Genomic DNA, 18121 nt, shown 5'->3' on the forward strand with positions numbered 1-18121 from the left:
ATTTTAATTATATTAATTTTGTCTTTAAATATCTTGTAAAATAATAATAATAAATGAAATTAGTAGAATATTAAAATTATTTTTTAAAATTTTTTTTATATCTATGAAATAAAACAAGTTGAATGCTTAAAAATGAAATTTAGATTGAATCTATTAAATAGATAATAATAATAGTAATTAAATTTTTATAATAGAATTAATTATATGAATTTATCTTTTATATTTAAATAAATTTTATTATATTATATTATTATTATTATTAATCCTTTTCTTTCTCTCTCAATTAACGTATATGTTTATTATAATTTTATATTATTTAATTAAAAAAGTTAAAAATAACATGGATCCTTTACAAAATGGTCCATGTTTGATGTTGAGGTTCTATTTTTAATTAAAATCAAATAAACACTTATATTTTTATTTTAAAAAATATTCTTTGACCCAACACTCTTATAACCTTTATCGATAATTGTTAAAGTATATAAAAGTTATTAAATAATTATTATAATGTGTAGAAGTTATTCAGTAACTGTTACAATGTGTTTAAGAAGAGTACTTTAAGATTTAGGACGCTCCTTCAATAATTTTATTTCAAAAAATAACCCTTGACTCAATAATTTTATAGCAGTACTGATAGCTGCTACAATATGTAGAAGTCACCAAATAGTTGCTATAATGTGTATAAGCTACTAAGTAGCTGCTACAACATTTTTAGAATAAGTTTAAAATTTATAATTTAAAATTTACACCGTGTAGAAGATACTCAGTAGCAGTTATAATGTGTAGAAATTATCAAATAGTTATTATAATATATTTTGGATGAGTTTAAGATTAGGATTTAAAATTTACAAAATGTAGAAGCTACTGAGTAACTATCATAACATATAAAAATAATCTAATATTGCTACGTAGTATGTAGGATGAGTTTAGAGATTATAATTAATGATTTATCATGTATAAGTTATTAGTAACTGCATAAAAGTTATCAAATAGTTGTTATAACATATTTAGGATGATTCTAAAATTTAGAATTTAGAGTATCTAAATAATATTATATCAAAATAATATTATCAACTTAGTTAAAATTATTTAAACTTCATCGAAATTATCTTAAAATAGTTGTAAAAATTATTTTGTAATTGCTATAATCGTAATCTTAAATACATTGTAGCAGCTATTAGATAACTTCATTATACAACTATTCGATAGTTTCTATACGGTATAAATTTTAAATTATAAATTTACTATAAAGTATATATTATAATAATTAGTAATAGTTGTTACAGTAACATTATTGAGTTAAAGAGATATTTTTAAGATAAAATAATTGATGGGCGCCTCATAAATCGTTTTAAATATATTTATTATAATGATTTGAAATTATTTTAATACGAATTAAATTTTAAATAGATTAAATCGATTTAATCGGATTTTAAAAAAATTATAGATTTTTTTTAAAGGAACCCTCTCACTCCCTTCTCTTTCCCCGTGTTCTCTTGCCGCCCGTGCCCGCCGGCCGCCGCCCACCGCCTCCTCCTTCCTCGTTCACTCGCCGGACCGCCCCCTCCACCGGACACCCGTTCTCTTTCTCTTTCTCGCTTCTCCTTTCCTTCCTATCCGTCTCCCTCTCTTCCAGCATTAGATCTCTCCTGCAGCAGCCCTTACTCCATTTTTCTTCTCTTCTCAGCAGCAAACAGCACTTTATCGTTTTCCCAGCAAGCAGCTTTCTTCTTCTTCCCTTCTTCTTCTTCTTCTTCCAGATGCAAGCATCCCTTCTCCATCTTCCTCCTCCCTGTTTTCCAGCAACGGGGCCAGCATCAGAGCATCTCCTTCACAGGTGCTGATTTCTTCTCACCAACCGTAGCAGCTTCTTCTTCTTCTTCTGGCCAACAGCAACAGGTCGGCAACAGGCGTGAGGAAAGTATCATTGGGTGCATCAACCCTATGGAAAAGGATCTTTGATGAATGCTTGCTTATGATTATTTTATCAATTGAAATCATACTCTCTTACTGAAAGCAAGATCAAATTGAAATAGCTTAAAAAGTTTAGGTATCAATTAGAAGCAGTGAGTGAGTTTTTTGGTTAGATTTGAGAGTTTTAAGATATTTTTAGTATTTACTAGAACTTTTTTCCTCCCTGTGTAGGGTTTTGAGATTTCTTCTTCCTTTGTCTACTAACATGAAGCTGGTAAGATTGATTTCTCTCTCCCCCTCCCTCTCTCTACTGTTAGTTGTTGCTTACCCATTTGGATTTTCTTGTAGACATGTTTAAGCAAAGGGAGTGGCTTCTACTATCCCCCCATGCACATCCTTCAGCTTGCCGGCTTTCGCTTCCTCCTCGAGTGCCCCGTCGACTTTGCCGCCCTCGTTGTATTTTCCCCGATCGCCTCCTCCGACTCCTCCCCTGCTTTTGGTCTTTTGCGAGGCCTCCCATGGTATAAAACCGTGCCTAGCCTCCACCTTTGGGATCCATCTCTGATCGATGTTGTCTTAATCTCTTCGCCCTTTGGTATGCTCGGTCTGCCCTTCCTCACTTGCAATGCCAAATTCAATGCTAAGGTATGATGTTTTATAGATGATGTAAAAAAGGTGATTTTTTTTGTGTCATTTGGTTGGGTGATGTTCATTTGGTATTATAGATTTATGTGACAGAGGTGGCTGCAAGGATTGGACAGCTGCTGATGGAAGATCTCGTTTCGATGCACGCTGAATTTGTGCAATTTTATGGTACAGATGTTAGGCCCAGTTTTCCAGAATGGATGAAATGGGAGGAGCTTGGAAAGCTTCCACCATTGCTGAAACAAGTCATTCTGGGTGAAGGAGGAGAGGAACTAGGAGGTTGGATGCCCTTGTACAGGTTCGAATTCTCTTATTTCTTTAGTTTTCGATTGGTGTTTATATGAATTTAAAACTTGTAAATGTTAAAGGTCACAATCAGGAAACCACCTTTACATAATAACCTTTGCATACTTAAAGTACACTTTGTTGACTTAATGTTGATTTCTTCTGTAAAAAGATGTTTCACTTCTTTGCCATATTAATTTTATTTCTTGCATTATTTCAGTAGAAATTGTCTCACATTTTGCTATTGCGTAAGTGTATAGTTTTAATAAAGTTCAAACAGATTATTATATTACTCATTCATAAATTGGGTTTGGTTAATGATGTATAAAATTATGGTCTGCCATCCTGTGGAGATAACTAAAAGAAAATCCCTTAGGAAATTGTAATGTGGTACAAATATTTCACATGTAACCTATTTTTTGCTAGGCAATGGCCATTGGAGTCATTTGATGAAAATCTTCTGTATAATCATTTGGGCAAAAGCTATCTTGCTAAGGCTTTAGTTTAATACAATTGAGGAAAGGATTGCTATTTAGTTTTTTCAAAGTTATGCTCATTTAAATTGGAGATAAAAATATTGTTAACAAAGTAAAGATGGAAGTGAAGTTCATATATTTACAGTCTTTCAATTTTCCTAACCTTTAAGCTATTTTGAACATAGCTACTTTAGTGTAGAGTCATTTGTAATAGATAATAAAGATATTCCTTTCGTTCTGGAAAGTTATATTCAACTGTCTGTCTTATTCTTCATACTTAATGAGACATCTTTTTCTTGGTTTTGGTCTTCACATATTAGTGCAGCAGATGTAAAGGAATGCATGCAGAAAATTCAACCTCTCAAGTATGGCGAAGAAACTTTCTTCAATGGATCCATAATGTTGAAAGCATACAGCTCAGGTTTAGACATTGGAAGCTGCAATTGGACAATACATAGTCCAAGAAGGAGTATTTCTTATCTATCAAGCTCCTTATTCATGTCAGCTTGTTGGAAGGGTTTTGATTACATGTCTCTGCTTGGGAATGATTTAGTGCTGTTCTCAGATCTTTCATCGCTAAGTAGCATTGACATTACTGGTACTGAATCACAAGGAATTAGAGACATAAACATGACAGGAGATAGTGATTTTTCTCCCTCTAATGCTTCAACTTGCAGGTAGGTTTTCTTCATCTATTATTAACTTCTTTTTGAGCCCTGGTCCTTTTTTGTGCAGTATCCAACGTTTATGCTTTTCAGTAGTTCTTCTAGCATGCTAATATATGTTATAGTGCTGATACTAAGGATAAAGTACACCACCTTTTACTTGAAACTGATGAGAGCTCCGATGAAATTGAGAAGACCAAGTTTATATGCTCTTGCATCATAGATTCTTTGCAAGGAGGAGGTTCAGTTTTGATACCGATAGGGCGTATTGAGACAGTAGTCTTACTACTGGAGCAGATATGTGAATCTCTAGAGTCCTTCAATATAAAGGTACGTATTATCTATACACAGTCTTTATCTCTCTGGTTGGAGAAATGTTTTGATGTTCCAGCCTTGAGGCATTTCTTGTTCACTTCAGTTGGATTTGATTGGACCTATATATATTTGCTGTTTGCTTTTTGACCATTAACTTGCATCTAATCTGGACTTATTACTGAATAAATATCATTAGGAATACTTGCATCTTAGCATAGCTTACAGTTTAGAACATATTTTGTGGATCCATGCATCAGTTTGAGCAGGGTCCATGACTTCAACCAAAACATGATGCTGGTTTGTTTTGATTTCAGTTTAATTTGATCTATTTTTTTACCAATTCTAAATGGTAGTGGAGTCGTGATTACCGTCTATAAACTTAGATTTGTTGGGCCAGTAACGCTCATTAAATAAAAGGAGAAAAAAACAATTCCTAGTGGAAAAGAGATGGCATCAAGGACCAGACGCATAAGTTGTGGCAATGGCAGGATGTGAAAGGTGTGTTACATCATTCATTTGGAGGTGGATAATTTTTTTTATTTTTTATTTAAAAAAAAAAAAAGATACACTTTGCTGCGTTAGTCTGCTAATATTTCAAGATAGATTAAAAAGGAATACAAGCCTAATGTGCTCAGCCTCTCACCAACTGTTAATCCTTGTCCACATGAAGGAATAAGAATTTTAAGCACACACCTTTCCTTTTTTATCCACCACACCAATGACTTCTCATTCCTCAAACACACCTCCCAACCATGCGAATTGAAAAAGCCTCACATCGTAAATCTGATATTTTATAGGGAAGAGAATCTATATCAAGTGATCCCGTGTTCAACATGGGTTGGATGATTGATGAAGGCTAGAACATGATAACTGGAACTCAGAAGAGGAAAAAACCAATTGTGGAAGAAAGAAGAATTTGGTGCTGCCATATCGGGTTACTGAGGCAATAAGTTATGCAAAGGAGTCAGGTGCTTTTTGGAGAGTGGGATTTGCTTGTTTCCAGCTATGAGAATTGGGAAAGATGTTCTGGTTAAGGGGGAATGGTTTAATTCCTTTCTGGATTAAACAAAATAAGGAATCAATTCGACCTGACTTGTATGATTCCATTCTCAGGATGATTCTTGCATACAAAATGTACTACCTTTTAAGCGGAATTAGTTAGGTCTCTGTGAAATGTTCAACATCCTATTTTACAGCAAATTAACTTCTTTATCAATAATATACTTCTAGAAAAAAGAGTTATCGCATTATATCCATTTGATTAATGGTATGACTCTTCATTGAAAATAGAATAATGTAATTGGTTCATCATTAATCTATTATAGGTTCCAATTTTCATGATTTCTTCTACAGCGGAAGAAATGTTGACATATCTGAATATAGTGCCAGAATGGCTCTCCGAGCATCGCCAACAGAAGGTTGTAAATTCTGTTTGTTTGACTTAATTAACATCATTCATCCCTGCATTTATGTTTATTTTTCTTTTATCATTTTGCAGTTATTCTCAGGGGAGGCATTGTTTAACCACATCGAATTTAAGAAAGCTAAGAGGCTGCTTGTTTTCCCCTCACTTCACACTTCTGACTTCCTGTGAGCCCTCTTGCACAGTGTAGCAACCATATGCCTGTTTCTACTTTCGCATTATGTGATTCTTGCATTCTAGAGTTATATGCAATATAGTCTCGACTCTCAACATGTGAACTCCAAAATTTTTAACACCACATAGGATGATGATCATATATAAATATTAGTCAGTTTTGATGAAATAATATCCCGGCCATGAGGACCTGGGAGTCGATCCTTATTATTTTTTCACTTTTTTATTAATCAGTAGACATGTAATCCTAATACAAACCATCATTTACAATCAGTGTCAAGTAGAACCGGAGTTCTGATTTTCGACATTGGTCACTTCTCTACATAATAGACACCAACATATAACGAGGGATCTCCTGTCTTTTGGATGATATCTTGCACGATCTAACAATTGAGTACAATCATAGGGTGATATCAGCAGACGGAGAATCTCACAATATCGCTCCAAACTATGGTTAGGAGCACAGATATCATGAAATGGGGGAGAAACAATGCCTCATGCAATTTTATTTATTGAATTTTGAATATCATGAAAAGTTTAACATCCCATGCAGTTAATATTGCATGCTGGATCTCCGTTCAACTTGTTCTGTAGATGCCCATAATTATAATCCCGACTAAATTCCATGAACAATTGCAAATTAATTTCTGAAAATCTCAATTTCCATTAGTTAGTAATCCTTTTTGATATGATATGTCAAGGTATTTCCATCTTTTCAGACATGGAATCATGGATGAAACATGTTGACTGTTATCTTTCATTCTTTAAGAGTTGGCATGCTATATGTTTTTTTCTCGACGATGATGTGTTATTTGAGCCTCCGACTTTTCAGTCGGAAGCCTTTCAGATCTAGCTTACTTACCAGTAAACTGAACGACTGTTGATATATATGATTATTTTATATCGCTTACTTTCCAACTCATGTAATTGATCTCTCACAGAGCTGCATGGCAGGAGCCCTGTGTAGTCTTTTCTTCTCATTGGAGTCTTCGGCTCGGTCCAGTTGTCACCCTGCTTCGACGGTGGCATGCTGATCCTAATTCTTTACTAATTTTAGAGGTGCATATCCCGCAAACTGTATCGATTTAAGATATTTAGTTTCGATAATAGTTCATAAACATGTACTATTTGCAGCAAGGAATTGATGTCGAACTGGCCCTCTTGCCTTATACACCACTGGCAATGAAGGTTCTCCAATGTTCCATCCTTTCTGGGATCATGTGAGTCGAATTTCGATACTCAATCTTTATTCTCTTTATATAATCTCAATCTTCGCGTCGAAGATGCATACTATGTCTGTGAATGTTTGAGATCAAGAGGACCGAGGTCTTCTTTTTACGTTTCGGCATCAACAATAAGCTGAATTTTAACTGCCCACTGTTGGTCTAAATCTTGAGGTTCGGCAAGATGGTTATGTTGTTTTTTCTGTTGTCCAACTATCGCTCGAACCGTGTTTTCGGGCAACACATGTCGATCGTTGCTCTTCAGTTTCAACTGTCATTTGCCTTCCAAATTCGGTAATCAAGGATTTTCTGGTTTCAGGATGCACAAAGTAGAGCTGCTTTTGGAAATCCTCCAACCGAAACTTGTTTTGGTAAACTACTCTTACCATGTTTTCAGCAAAATCTTGATCTGTGCTCTTCAGTCTCGACTGTCATTTGATTTTCCTTGGTGTGGTTTTTTATGTAGTTCCCTGAAGATCTTCGAATACAGTTGCAGGCGCAGGGGAAGAACTCGCCGCGGCCACCATACTTGTACTACTCTGAAAACGTTCCATTGCGAGTTACGAGTTCTTCGAAGAATTACGATGCCGTGCTGGAAACTGATCTTGCGGTTCAGCTTCGGCCCCGAAAACTGACACAACAAAACTTGGCCATTGCAAGGCTGGAGGGGAGTATTCTATTGAGGGAAGGAAAATATTTCTTATCCGCATCGAAAGTTCAACTCAAATCTTCAAACAAGAAGTTGCTTCATTGGGGTTCCATCGAGCCCGCTCGTTTACTCGTCGCCTTGCAAGACAGGGGACTAGTCGGGAATATGCAATGGAACAAAGAGACCGCGAGCGATACGGTTTCGATACGAATAACAGACCCTAAGAATGCCATCATCGAGACCAACACAAGAAGGACCATAATCTATTGCGAAGATGAAATCTTTGCCTCCCTAATTTATGAAACTTTTAGCAGTGTTTGTGATGGTATATAATGCATGAGCAATTGTGCTATTCGATTTGATCAACTCATCATTAGCTTCGGGACATGGTTGAATTGGTTCCTATAAAATAGATTTGTTAAAGTGGGCAAAGATCGACTAAGTCGAGGTAAATGTTCTTTTTTTATAATAGTTAATTATAGTTTTTTGATTTATCTTTATATAGATGATCATGAGATTAATTGTGTGGGATTGTTGAAGTAATGGATTTTTTTTTTTTTGTTAAAGTGATTAATTCATCATTATTTTTTTAAATAAAAAATTATTTTTATGGTTTTAATTTCAACATTCCATTAAAAGGGGTCAATCAACGTCAACCAAGACCATTTCGATCTTTCCTCTTTTATCTTAGCCCCAAAGAAAACTCTCTCCTTTCATCGCCATGGATGCCAAGATTCGTGAATTCTTCGACTCCGTCGGCTCCTTCTTCACCGGCGGCGACAACGTTCCCTGGTGCGACCGTGACGTCATCGCCGTAAGTCTTCGCTCTACCTTTCTCTTGTCATCGTATTTCTTATCGATCCGAACAACTAGGGATTCCTCTGAAGGATTTGTTGTTTTTCTCAGATTATATTACCTCCGTTTATCATCCTTTGCTTCTCTTGATCACTGTGCTTCGCCTTCCCAGGGTTGCGAGAGAGAGGTGGCGGAGAGTGGTAGCGCAGAGGCGAAGAAGGAAAGCCTCATGAGGTTGTCCTGGGCGCTCGTTCATTCCAGGTTCCCGGACGATGTGAATCGTGGAATCGCCATGCTTGAAGGTTCCTTAATCACTTATCGCATGTGAAAATTCGCATTTTTACCCTTGTAGATTTGTGTTCCTCATGTGGTTAGAAATCTCGTTATCTTTCTTTGATTCATTGTTGGTCTCAGTGAATTGCAACCTTGTTAACACTGGTTTCTTCAGCTTCTTTGGATAGTTCAGCAAGTCCACTGCAAACTAGGGAGAAACTTTATTTGTTGGCTGTTGGGTTTTACAGAAATGCAGACTACTCCAGAAGCCGTCAGCTGCTTGAACAATGTTTACAGGTATGATGTTATTTTGATACAGGCTCATTGAACATATATTCGATAAAATGTTTATTATGGATTGACATATTTTGTGCCTGCTTAGATGTTTAGTTTTTCTTTGTTTGAATATTCTGATGACACAAAGTTTACCTTTTTTTAAAATCCTTTTTCATGTTTGGAAAACAAATGAAATTGCATATGCTTCATGCTCTTCAGTTCCTCCTGCATACACCAATGTGGCTGCACCAGCCATACTTTATCATAACACCAATCTAGTTACGATAGCTCGAGTATAAGTCTCTAATGGTAGAACTTGCTAAACAATGCATAATAGATGTTTTTTTTTTCAATGAGAACGCCCTAGTTCAAATGATCGTATCCTTTCCTATTTAAACAATGTCTTGTTAAAATATTGTGAATATAAAGCATGCAACTCTAAAGCCTGCTAAATGGTAGGTAGTAGAATGATTTTAATACTTACCAAAAGTATAACCAAATTTGCCTTTTTCGTAGTATTAGAGATGCTCTGTAGAACATAAAGAGCGAGAAATTCACCAATAATGAATCACGTTAATGTGTTGATGATATCATCGTATTATTGTTGGCTTGAGGAAATGAACTGAAAAGAAAATAACTAGTTATGTTTTGAAACTAGTTGTGCATACTGTCTTTTTCCAGAAATAGAGGAAACTATTGAATGCTACCAAAAATCCTGGTAACTTGAGATTCCATGCCTTTGGGTCTGCTAGCTTATTCTTTTACTTTTTTCTGATGGAAGATGACACATGGCGTTCGAATGCAAAAATGTGTTTTTTCTACATTGGAATGTTAAATATCACTTAGGAGTGAGAATGGATCTTGTAGGAAGCAAGAACACTTTTACACTTTGCTAGACATGTTTGAAAAAGGGAGTCTAGACAAAATGCTACTCTCATTAATACTTTGGACACACAAACAAGATCATTGATGGTAGTTTTAGGTGCTTTAGGAACAACATATACAAGTCATTCTTAACATGTCGATGAAAGGGTTAATGTTAATGACTCACTTTGATGGATAATGAAATTTCTTATTTGAAATACAGCATCAGATATAACCATCCGTTGTTTTCATAGTAAAATTTTCACCCTAGCTTTCTTGATGACGATTATTACCTCTATGTTTGCAGTAGTAAGATCATGTTGATTGTGACTTTTAGGGTCTCCCGTGCTAACAACCTGCATTTAGCAGGACCTAATGCACTAGGGATATATCAAACTAAGAAAAAATGTGGCCAGATGATCAGTTTTTTCTTGTTGCATTAGCTGTTTGAGAAACCTGTGAAATCTCGGCATCAAATTCGTGTTTGCCTATTTAAATTGCTTGTTCTTGTTTGTTTTGTTTGCAACATCTTCTGGTGATTTTCTACGTAAGTTATATTTAATTGGTTTAGAACATATTCTTTTTGATTTGCTCATCAAGTCGAGTAGGTTATTTTTTAAAGTTTAATTTGATTGTTTATATATTCCAATATTGATAATTCTGCAATTCATCCGAGGATGTTTATCTTCCAAGTTCGACTTAGTTATTGAAAGATTTGATAATTGAGTGCTTAGAATGGTTGAAACTATATGTTACAGAAAAATGCACAAAAGAGAACAAGGGGATGTTTTATCTCAAGACTAGAATTTCATGGCTCAGAATCTGCAACAAATATAAAAAGTTAAAGAATTTTCTTAATTAAGTGGTTTTAGGTTGACTTTCTCAACTTATTGATAAGTAAACTAAGGCTTAAAGGCTTGCTCCAAGCTAGCATCTCTTGGCACCTAACCTCGCATTGTGGATGATGGAAAACCACAATGAACTGCAATAATTTGCCTTGGTCAACCAACACCTAAATTGGCTCATGTGAAGGGTTGTAAATAAGCCGAGCCGAGTCAAGTTTTGTGGTGTTTAAGCTTGTTTGACAAGGTAATCGAACCGAGCTAAGCCAAGGCTAAAATGAATTGAGCCGTTGAAAAGCTTGTTCAACTCTGCATGATTTATTTTTTATGAGTTTGAGTTTGGTTTGTTTAGATGCTATCAAACTCTCAATTTAAACTTGTTTGATTGTTTAAAATTTTTATATTTTAAGCTTGTTTGGTAGGTTATTGAGTTTGATAATACAAATTTATTTGTTTATTTTGAAAGTTTTTTTATTTATTTAGCATGTTGATTTGAGTTTTGTTGACGAACGTTATTCACGAACATTAACAAACTGAACACATTTGTGTTCAAGTTTGTTCGTTTAGTTTAACGAGTTGTTCAAGCTTATTCATTTAATTGATCTTATGTATATGAAATGAACACAAACAAGCTCTCGAACACCAAACTTGTTTACAAACGTTCAATTCATTTACAATTCTATGTCCATCCACCCTCGATGATTATAGGGTTTGAGTACTATGAATCCTGAGTGTAGGAAAGATTGTGAAGAACATGAGGGAGAACCGAGAGGAAGAATCATGTGAAAAATATTGTACCGAGCCTGTGAATCAAAGAGGAATAAACCTAACCTGCTATCGTCATCGTCATCATTGCGTCGATGCGACCCATCTAAGTGCAATAGTGGAATGGTAGAATTGAAATTACACTAGTAAATGAGGCCTGGATTATCTCTGTATAGAGGCATCACTTTAAGATCTGTGATTCACAATCTTGGATGAAGCTTTTATCCTTTCAATGTATAGAAACCTCAACTTGTTTTTGTTTCTTCTCATTTGTAGATTGCACCGGATTGGCGACAAGCCCAAACTCTGAAAAAAGTAGTGGAAGATCGAATTGCAAAAGGTAATAATACCAACAACAACATCAACTATCACTCAATTCATTCATTATCAGAAACTGAACTCTTGTTCTCGCAACAGACGGTGTGATCGGCATCGGAATCGCGGCGACCGCCGTGGGGCTTCTGGTGGGTGGTATTGCGGCACTTGCAACTAGGAAGAAATAATCTCATGTTCTTCCCTTGCACTCTCATTTCATGCCTTGCTCTGTCAACGATCATTTGTCTACTGAATTATCGGATCGATGCCTTACTTTGGTAAATGCTGTATTTCTTTTTATCTGTTTGAGTGAAGACTTAACGAGTAAATTCTCTAGTTCATCTTATCTTCTGTTCTTTGTTTTTTTCCCGAAAAGAAACTGAATATGAAAAGATCACTCATATTTAATTATTCTATAATCTAAAGTTCATCTATATGTTGGCCTGTAAACCAACCAAGTCAAGCTTTGTAGTGTTTAAACATGTTTGATAAAGTAATCAAGTCGAGTTTAAAATGAGTCTAATATTGAAATGATTGTTAAGTTCGATTTGATTTTTTTTATTAGTTTGAGTTTAATTTATTTAGATGTTAGTTCGTATTTATGCTTGTTTGATTTTTTTAAGTTTAAATTTATTTGCTTAGTTTTTAAATTTGATAGTACAAATTTATTTTAATTTTTTTATTTATTTAATATATTGATAAGAATTTTATTGATAAATATGGTTCAAGAATATTATTCATTAGTATTGATCATGAACATTAATGAGTTGAATATATATATGTTCAAGTTTATTTATTTAGTTTAATAAATTGTTCAAATTTATTTATTTAATTGATCTTATGTATTGAATAAATATAAATAAATTTTTATCAAGTTGAATAATAATCTTAGTCATAAACGTTCGGTTCATCTATAGTTCTATCTATATAATTTATTATGGTATGGTAATAAGAGATAGGGTGTTTTTTTTAAATCTGATAATTCACACAACACAAGCATACAACTTTTGAACAACGTTAATATTAGAGAGATTGTAAAAGTCAAATGGTTCAAAAGAAAGTTAGGGTTCGACATAAGTTGGATATATATATATATATATATATATATATATATATATATATATATATATATATATATATAGGAATTTGATATGCCGCGCAACACCCCATCTGTGACTCGTGCGCACCGTCCCGCTCCTGCCGCCGGACCGGGCGCGTTCGACTCGCCAGTCGCCGACGCACAGTCCGGCGGCGGATTCCGACCACTATCCGGTCGGAATCCGGCGCCGAACTGTGCGCCGGCAACTGGCGCGTCGAACGCGCTCGGTCCGGCAGCCGTCAGTGGCCGGACGAGGCGGCGGCGGCAGTGGCAGCGGCGACGATGAGCACGAGTCGCGGACGAGGAGGCGCGCAGGATATCGGGTCTATATATATATATATATATATATATATATATATATATATAGGGGAACGATCTGCTGGGCGCCATATTTTGGGCGTCGCATGAGTGCCGCTGAGGTGGAAGCCAGCTGGCTGGGAGCGCGCGCGTGGCAAAGCAAAAGCGAGGATATATGAGATTCTGAGCGATTCCTCTTCGCTCGATCCCCTGCTCGGCGCTCTCTTCTCCCCTGCTTGCCGTCGCGCCGCGATCCCCTAACTCGCTGTCAAGCCGCACCACGATTCCTCTCTTCGCTGCTCGATCCCTTGCTCGCTCTCTTCTCCCCGATCCCCTGCTCGATCTCTTCTCCCCTTGCCACTGCAACCTCGCGTGCATTGCTCGCCGCCGCGTGCACTGCTCGCCCCTCGTCGCTACTCGTCGCCGCGTGCGCTGCTCGCCGCCGCGTGCGCTGCTCGCTGCCGCGTGCGCTGGTCTCTTCTCCCCTCGCAGCCGCGCCCCTGCACTGCTCTCTCTGCAGTGACAACAGTCCATATTAGCACTCATCACAACCACCTACACCTAAACGTAGAAATCGAATCCAACGAAGTATATAATGAAAGCAAAACTGAGATCGCAATCTAATTCTTCAACGAAATTAAACTTAAGAGAAGAAGGAGGAGAAGAAGATGATGATACCTGAGGAAGACTTAAGTTTTTTGCAGAGGACGGTGGCGAGCAGGGGAGAAGCGAGGATTTAGGGCGGCGGCAAGGGTTTAGGGCGGCAGCGAGTAAGGGAGAAGCGAGCAGAGGGAGAAGAGAGACGGCGGGCAGGGGAAGAAGGAGGCGGCGAGCAGAGAAGAGAGGGATCGCGTGAAAAGGGAATCGGGAGAAGAGGAATCGGGTGAGAGGGCGAGCGAGCGCGTCGCGATTTCTCAACCACGTCGGCTTCCACATCGGAGGCGCTCACGCGACGCCCAAGATAGGGCGCTCAGTAGATCACTATATATATATGGTACAGTGATAAGAGATGGGAGGAGCTCTTTATATAATGAAAGTTTAAATTTCATCTAAAATGATAAATCTCAGTTAGTCTCATTCACTATCTTTGAGGGTGATCGGTTCGGCTCTACGGAAATTTTCCACCGACCACCAGGGTAAATTGGGAAGTGCACACAGCGACTAGCCCAGACGCCCAGCATCCAATATATTACAGGTAAAGAGTTTAAAAAATTTATGACGTTGAATTATCCATCAAGATCTATTTGTGCTTTTCAATTTATTTTAGTGATCGGTTAAAAATTTTATTAGATTGAATCAATCACTTCGTCGATTAATCATATCATAAGATACCTCAATCGTAAAATTTTGCTTTCCATATTCAACTTTATTAATGTTACTCTGCCGCCAACTTAAAAATTACCAATTGATATATAATTTGTGTTTATTAATTAAAAAAAGCTCCCTTATTTTTCAGTTTGAGAAACACCGCCAATGATTAAACGTAGTATGGTCACCTCCCGTGCTTACCGCCTTCCGCTAAGTGTGAAAAGGATCCGAAAGTTTTTAAAACTGTCAAAAAATCGTCCAAAATAATCGGTTTAGTGCTCGCTTAACGTCACAGGCGGTGAGCATACTCTGATGGAGAAATGAGTTTCCTTCCTCCATTGGAGAATGTGGCAAAAAAAAACCAGAAAAATAATTTAAAAAAAAATTGCTTCGCTTTGCCGTGACACGAGTTTTAAAACGGAATTCAATAAAGAACAAACATCTTTCTATAAGTTGTGACACAAGTTTTAAAACGAAATTCAATAAAGAACAAACATCTTTCTATAATTTAATTTAATTGTAGAAGTTATTAAATATCTATTATATATCGTAGAAGTTAGTTGTAATCAGAGTAGGTGATAGCGACAGTCACTCTTTCTTAATTTTTTAATATAAAAGTTGAGAAGCATAACTTATCCATTTTACATAAATATATATTATTTATTTTTTTCAATATAAAATTTTAATTCCTTCTCGGATGTAGACTCGACCACGGTTCAGAATCGTCGATTCGACGGTTCATGACAGATCGACCGTTAATCTTAACCACCCAAGATGGTTACGATTCACGATTCGGAACCGCCGGTTCACGGTTCGCGACGGTTCGAGATTATTATATTAAAAATTTTAAAATTTAAAATTTATTTAAAAAAGTGCACTTAGGGGAATTTACCATCCCAATCGACTAATTTAGTCAAACTAAGAAAACGACTACTGAATTGTTGAAATCACACTTGATTTTTATCAGAATTTAAAATCTAGTCGACTGACTTTTCTCATCAGTCGATTGGAGTTAAATCCAGTCGACTGATGAGGTGTTTCCAGTCGACTGGAGTTAAAATTTTGAACCGACGGTTCAACCCGTCAATTAACCGATGGGTCGCCAGTTTCACACCTATTGAATTGGAACCGGTTCGGCATCCTATCGGACAGGTTCCGGTTCGGCCCGGCTAACTGGGTCAATGGGCCACGGTGGCCCGTTGACCTGGGCCGGATCCGGGCTTGACCCAGCCCGTGGTCGGGTCAACTCGGATGGTAACTGTTACAATATTATTTAAAAGAAAAAATATTTAAAAAAAAATAGAGAGTTCTTTAATTTTTTTTAAAAAAGAGATAATTAATTATATGACGATTTGATAAATCTGGAGCGTGCTTTTGATCTTTGTCCATTTTTTATTATTTCAGATACTAAAATTTCAAATAGAGTAGTCGGCGGCGCCACTGTAATATATTTTAATTAATGAAAAAAATAGTTATTTGGGAACACCGGCAGTGGCAGAAGTAGTATAGTGACCGCCCGTATGATTACTGCGTTCCTGATAGCGTGGAAAAGGTCTAACTATTTTCAAAATAATCAAAAGTACCCCAAAATAATCGACTGAGAGATTACTTAAAATAACAGACGGTGAGCCGACTCCAATGAGAAATGAGTCACCTTTATCCAATTAAGAAAGAGGTTCTTATTAATTTAACGGCCAGATTAAATTAAAAACAATCGCTCTCTCTCTCTCTCTCCTTTTAAGGGCATCTCCAACGTGCGTTATTAGCGCGTTAATAGATACCTTTTTATTCTCTCACCATCTGAGCTGGAGGAGTGATCACATGAACTTATCTGATGTGAAGGAGTGACAACAGGAATGCGTTCAAAGTTCTGAACACGTTAATGTGGCAGAGGTGGGTCCCACGTGATTTTTAAATATTTTTTTAAGTGTTATAACTCTTCTGCGTTGCAGATGCTCTAAGTAGGGGCACAAACGCATTGAGTCAAACAAACACAGAGATATATTTGAATTAATTATTAAGACAGATTTATATATTTATTACCGTGCATAAGGATCTAAATGAAATCGAAATAATATTCTATCAATTACAGTTTTTCAATTTATCTCTTTACAGATTACAGATGATCATAAAATCAATCGTGTAAAGCCGCTGAGGTGGTCGATTATTTTATACCCCTGAGGCATAGTTAAGTTGATTATTATGAGACAAATTTACTGTAACAGTTAAGGATCGAATTTCGACGAAGTCGAGATAATATCCTCATCCGTAATGACCAATTGCTACTTTCTGATTTACCTCTTCATAGATAGTTGTGGGGTCGATCGTGTGAAACTATTGGAGTGACAGATTTCACCTATTTGCTGCAGCAAACAGATTGAGTCAAGTTACTATAAAAAATATTTAATTTGTATTCAAAATTATCGAATTCGAATTAAACTTGAACATATTTGATAAGTTTTTTGAATTAAATTTGAATCCATAATATTTTCTCTGATTATTTATGAGTTATTTTAATTATTTTTATATAATTTTAATTTAAATATATTCAAATTAAATTAAGTAGATCAAACTCAAATTTAAATCATTTTGATTATAATTTGATTTGACTCAAATCAAGATTTGAAAGTTTCGAACAATTCAAACCAAACTTAAATTTTATTTAGAATCAAACTTGAATTAAAATTATTTATATTTTTAAATTTTAAATCAAATTCTAATATTATAAATATTTTATGAGCTCGAACTCAAATATTAATATTTTTATATTATTCCTCGATTTCATCCGTTACACCCCTACTTTTAATCCCCAACACCACAAAGAAGCAAAATCTATTCAATTGAAGTGAAAAAATTATAGTTATATGATTATTTTTAAAAACAAAATCCAAGAAAGGTCAAACATCTTTTCTATAATTTTTTTTATATTCCAAATACTATAATTTGTGTTTACCAAGAGAACACTACCACGGTAATAGTAGTATAGTGACCTCTGGGCATGATTACCGCCTTCCTCATAGTCTGAAAAAGGTCCAAATTTTTTCTAAAACAGAAACAAATGCCCCAAAATAATCGCCTGAGTGGTAGCTTAACATTAAGGCGGTGAGCAGACTCCAATAGAAAAATTAGTGAAGAAAGAGGCTCGATTTTTTTTTAAGCAAAAAAAAAACTAAAAAATTGCTCTGCCTACGTTTTAAGCCCCACCACCATAACTAAGCCCAAGATCTATTCAATCGATGTGGAAATTTATACATATAATTTTTTTTATAAAAAACAAAATTCGAGAAAGATCAAACAATTTTCTTATAAATTTTTTATTATTTCAAATACTATAATCTCAAAAATTTTCTTAATAGTGGGTGTTTATTAACGAAAAAAAGAGAACAGTAGGAACGGCAAAAGTAGTAGAGTGACCTCCTAGTGTGATTACCGCCTTCCTTATAGTGTGGAAAAGGTTCAATTTTTTTAAAAACAATAAAAAATACCACAAAATAATCGGTGGAGTGCTTGCTTACATT

The 18121-nt window shown here is 35.8% G+C and overlaps 2 protein-coding genes across 2 annotated transcripts; both read left to right on the forward strand.

Annotated features, from left to right (window-relative positions):
• Window positions 1-1747: 1747 nt before the first annotated feature.
• On the forward strand, window positions 1748-8192 carry LOC141835214 (uncharacterized). The gene is made up of 11 exons (XM_074722644.1): window positions 1748-2188; window positions 2263-2559; window positions 2640-2857; window positions 3641-3997; window positions 4111-4315; window positions 5626-5718; window positions 5799-5890; window positions 6839-6956; window positions 7032-7117; window positions 7440-7491; window positions 7587-8192. Exons 1-11 carry the CDS (start codon window positions 2180-2182, stop codon window positions 8100-8102), a joined length of 2043 nt encoding a protein of 680 aa, XP_074578745.1. The 5' UTR covers window positions 1748-2179; the 3' UTR covers window positions 8103-8192.
• A 264-nt stretch (window positions 8193-8456) lies between these two features.
• LOC141835314 (mitochondrial fission 1 protein A-like) lies at window positions 8457-12250 on the forward strand. Its single transcript, XM_074722759.1, has 5 exons — window positions 8457-8583; window positions 8737-8866; window positions 9013-9134; window positions 11861-11924; window positions 12002-12250. Exons 1-5 carry the CDS (start codon window positions 8491-8493, stop codon window positions 12085-12087), a joined length of 495 nt encoding a protein of 164 aa, XP_074578860.1. The 5' UTR covers window positions 8457-8490; the 3' UTR covers window positions 12088-12250.
• Window positions 12251-18121: the final 5871 nt, after the last annotated feature.

This window comes from Curcuma longa, chromosome 9, assembly GCF_044706935.1.
Source record: "Curcuma longa cultivar G26 ecotype Majalengka, Jawa Barat chromosome 9, ITB_CL_G26_1.1, whole genome shotgun sequence".
Classification (NCBI taxonomy): domain Eukaryota; kingdom Viridiplantae; phylum Streptophyta; class Magnoliopsida; order Zingiberales; family Zingiberaceae; genus Curcuma; species Curcuma longa.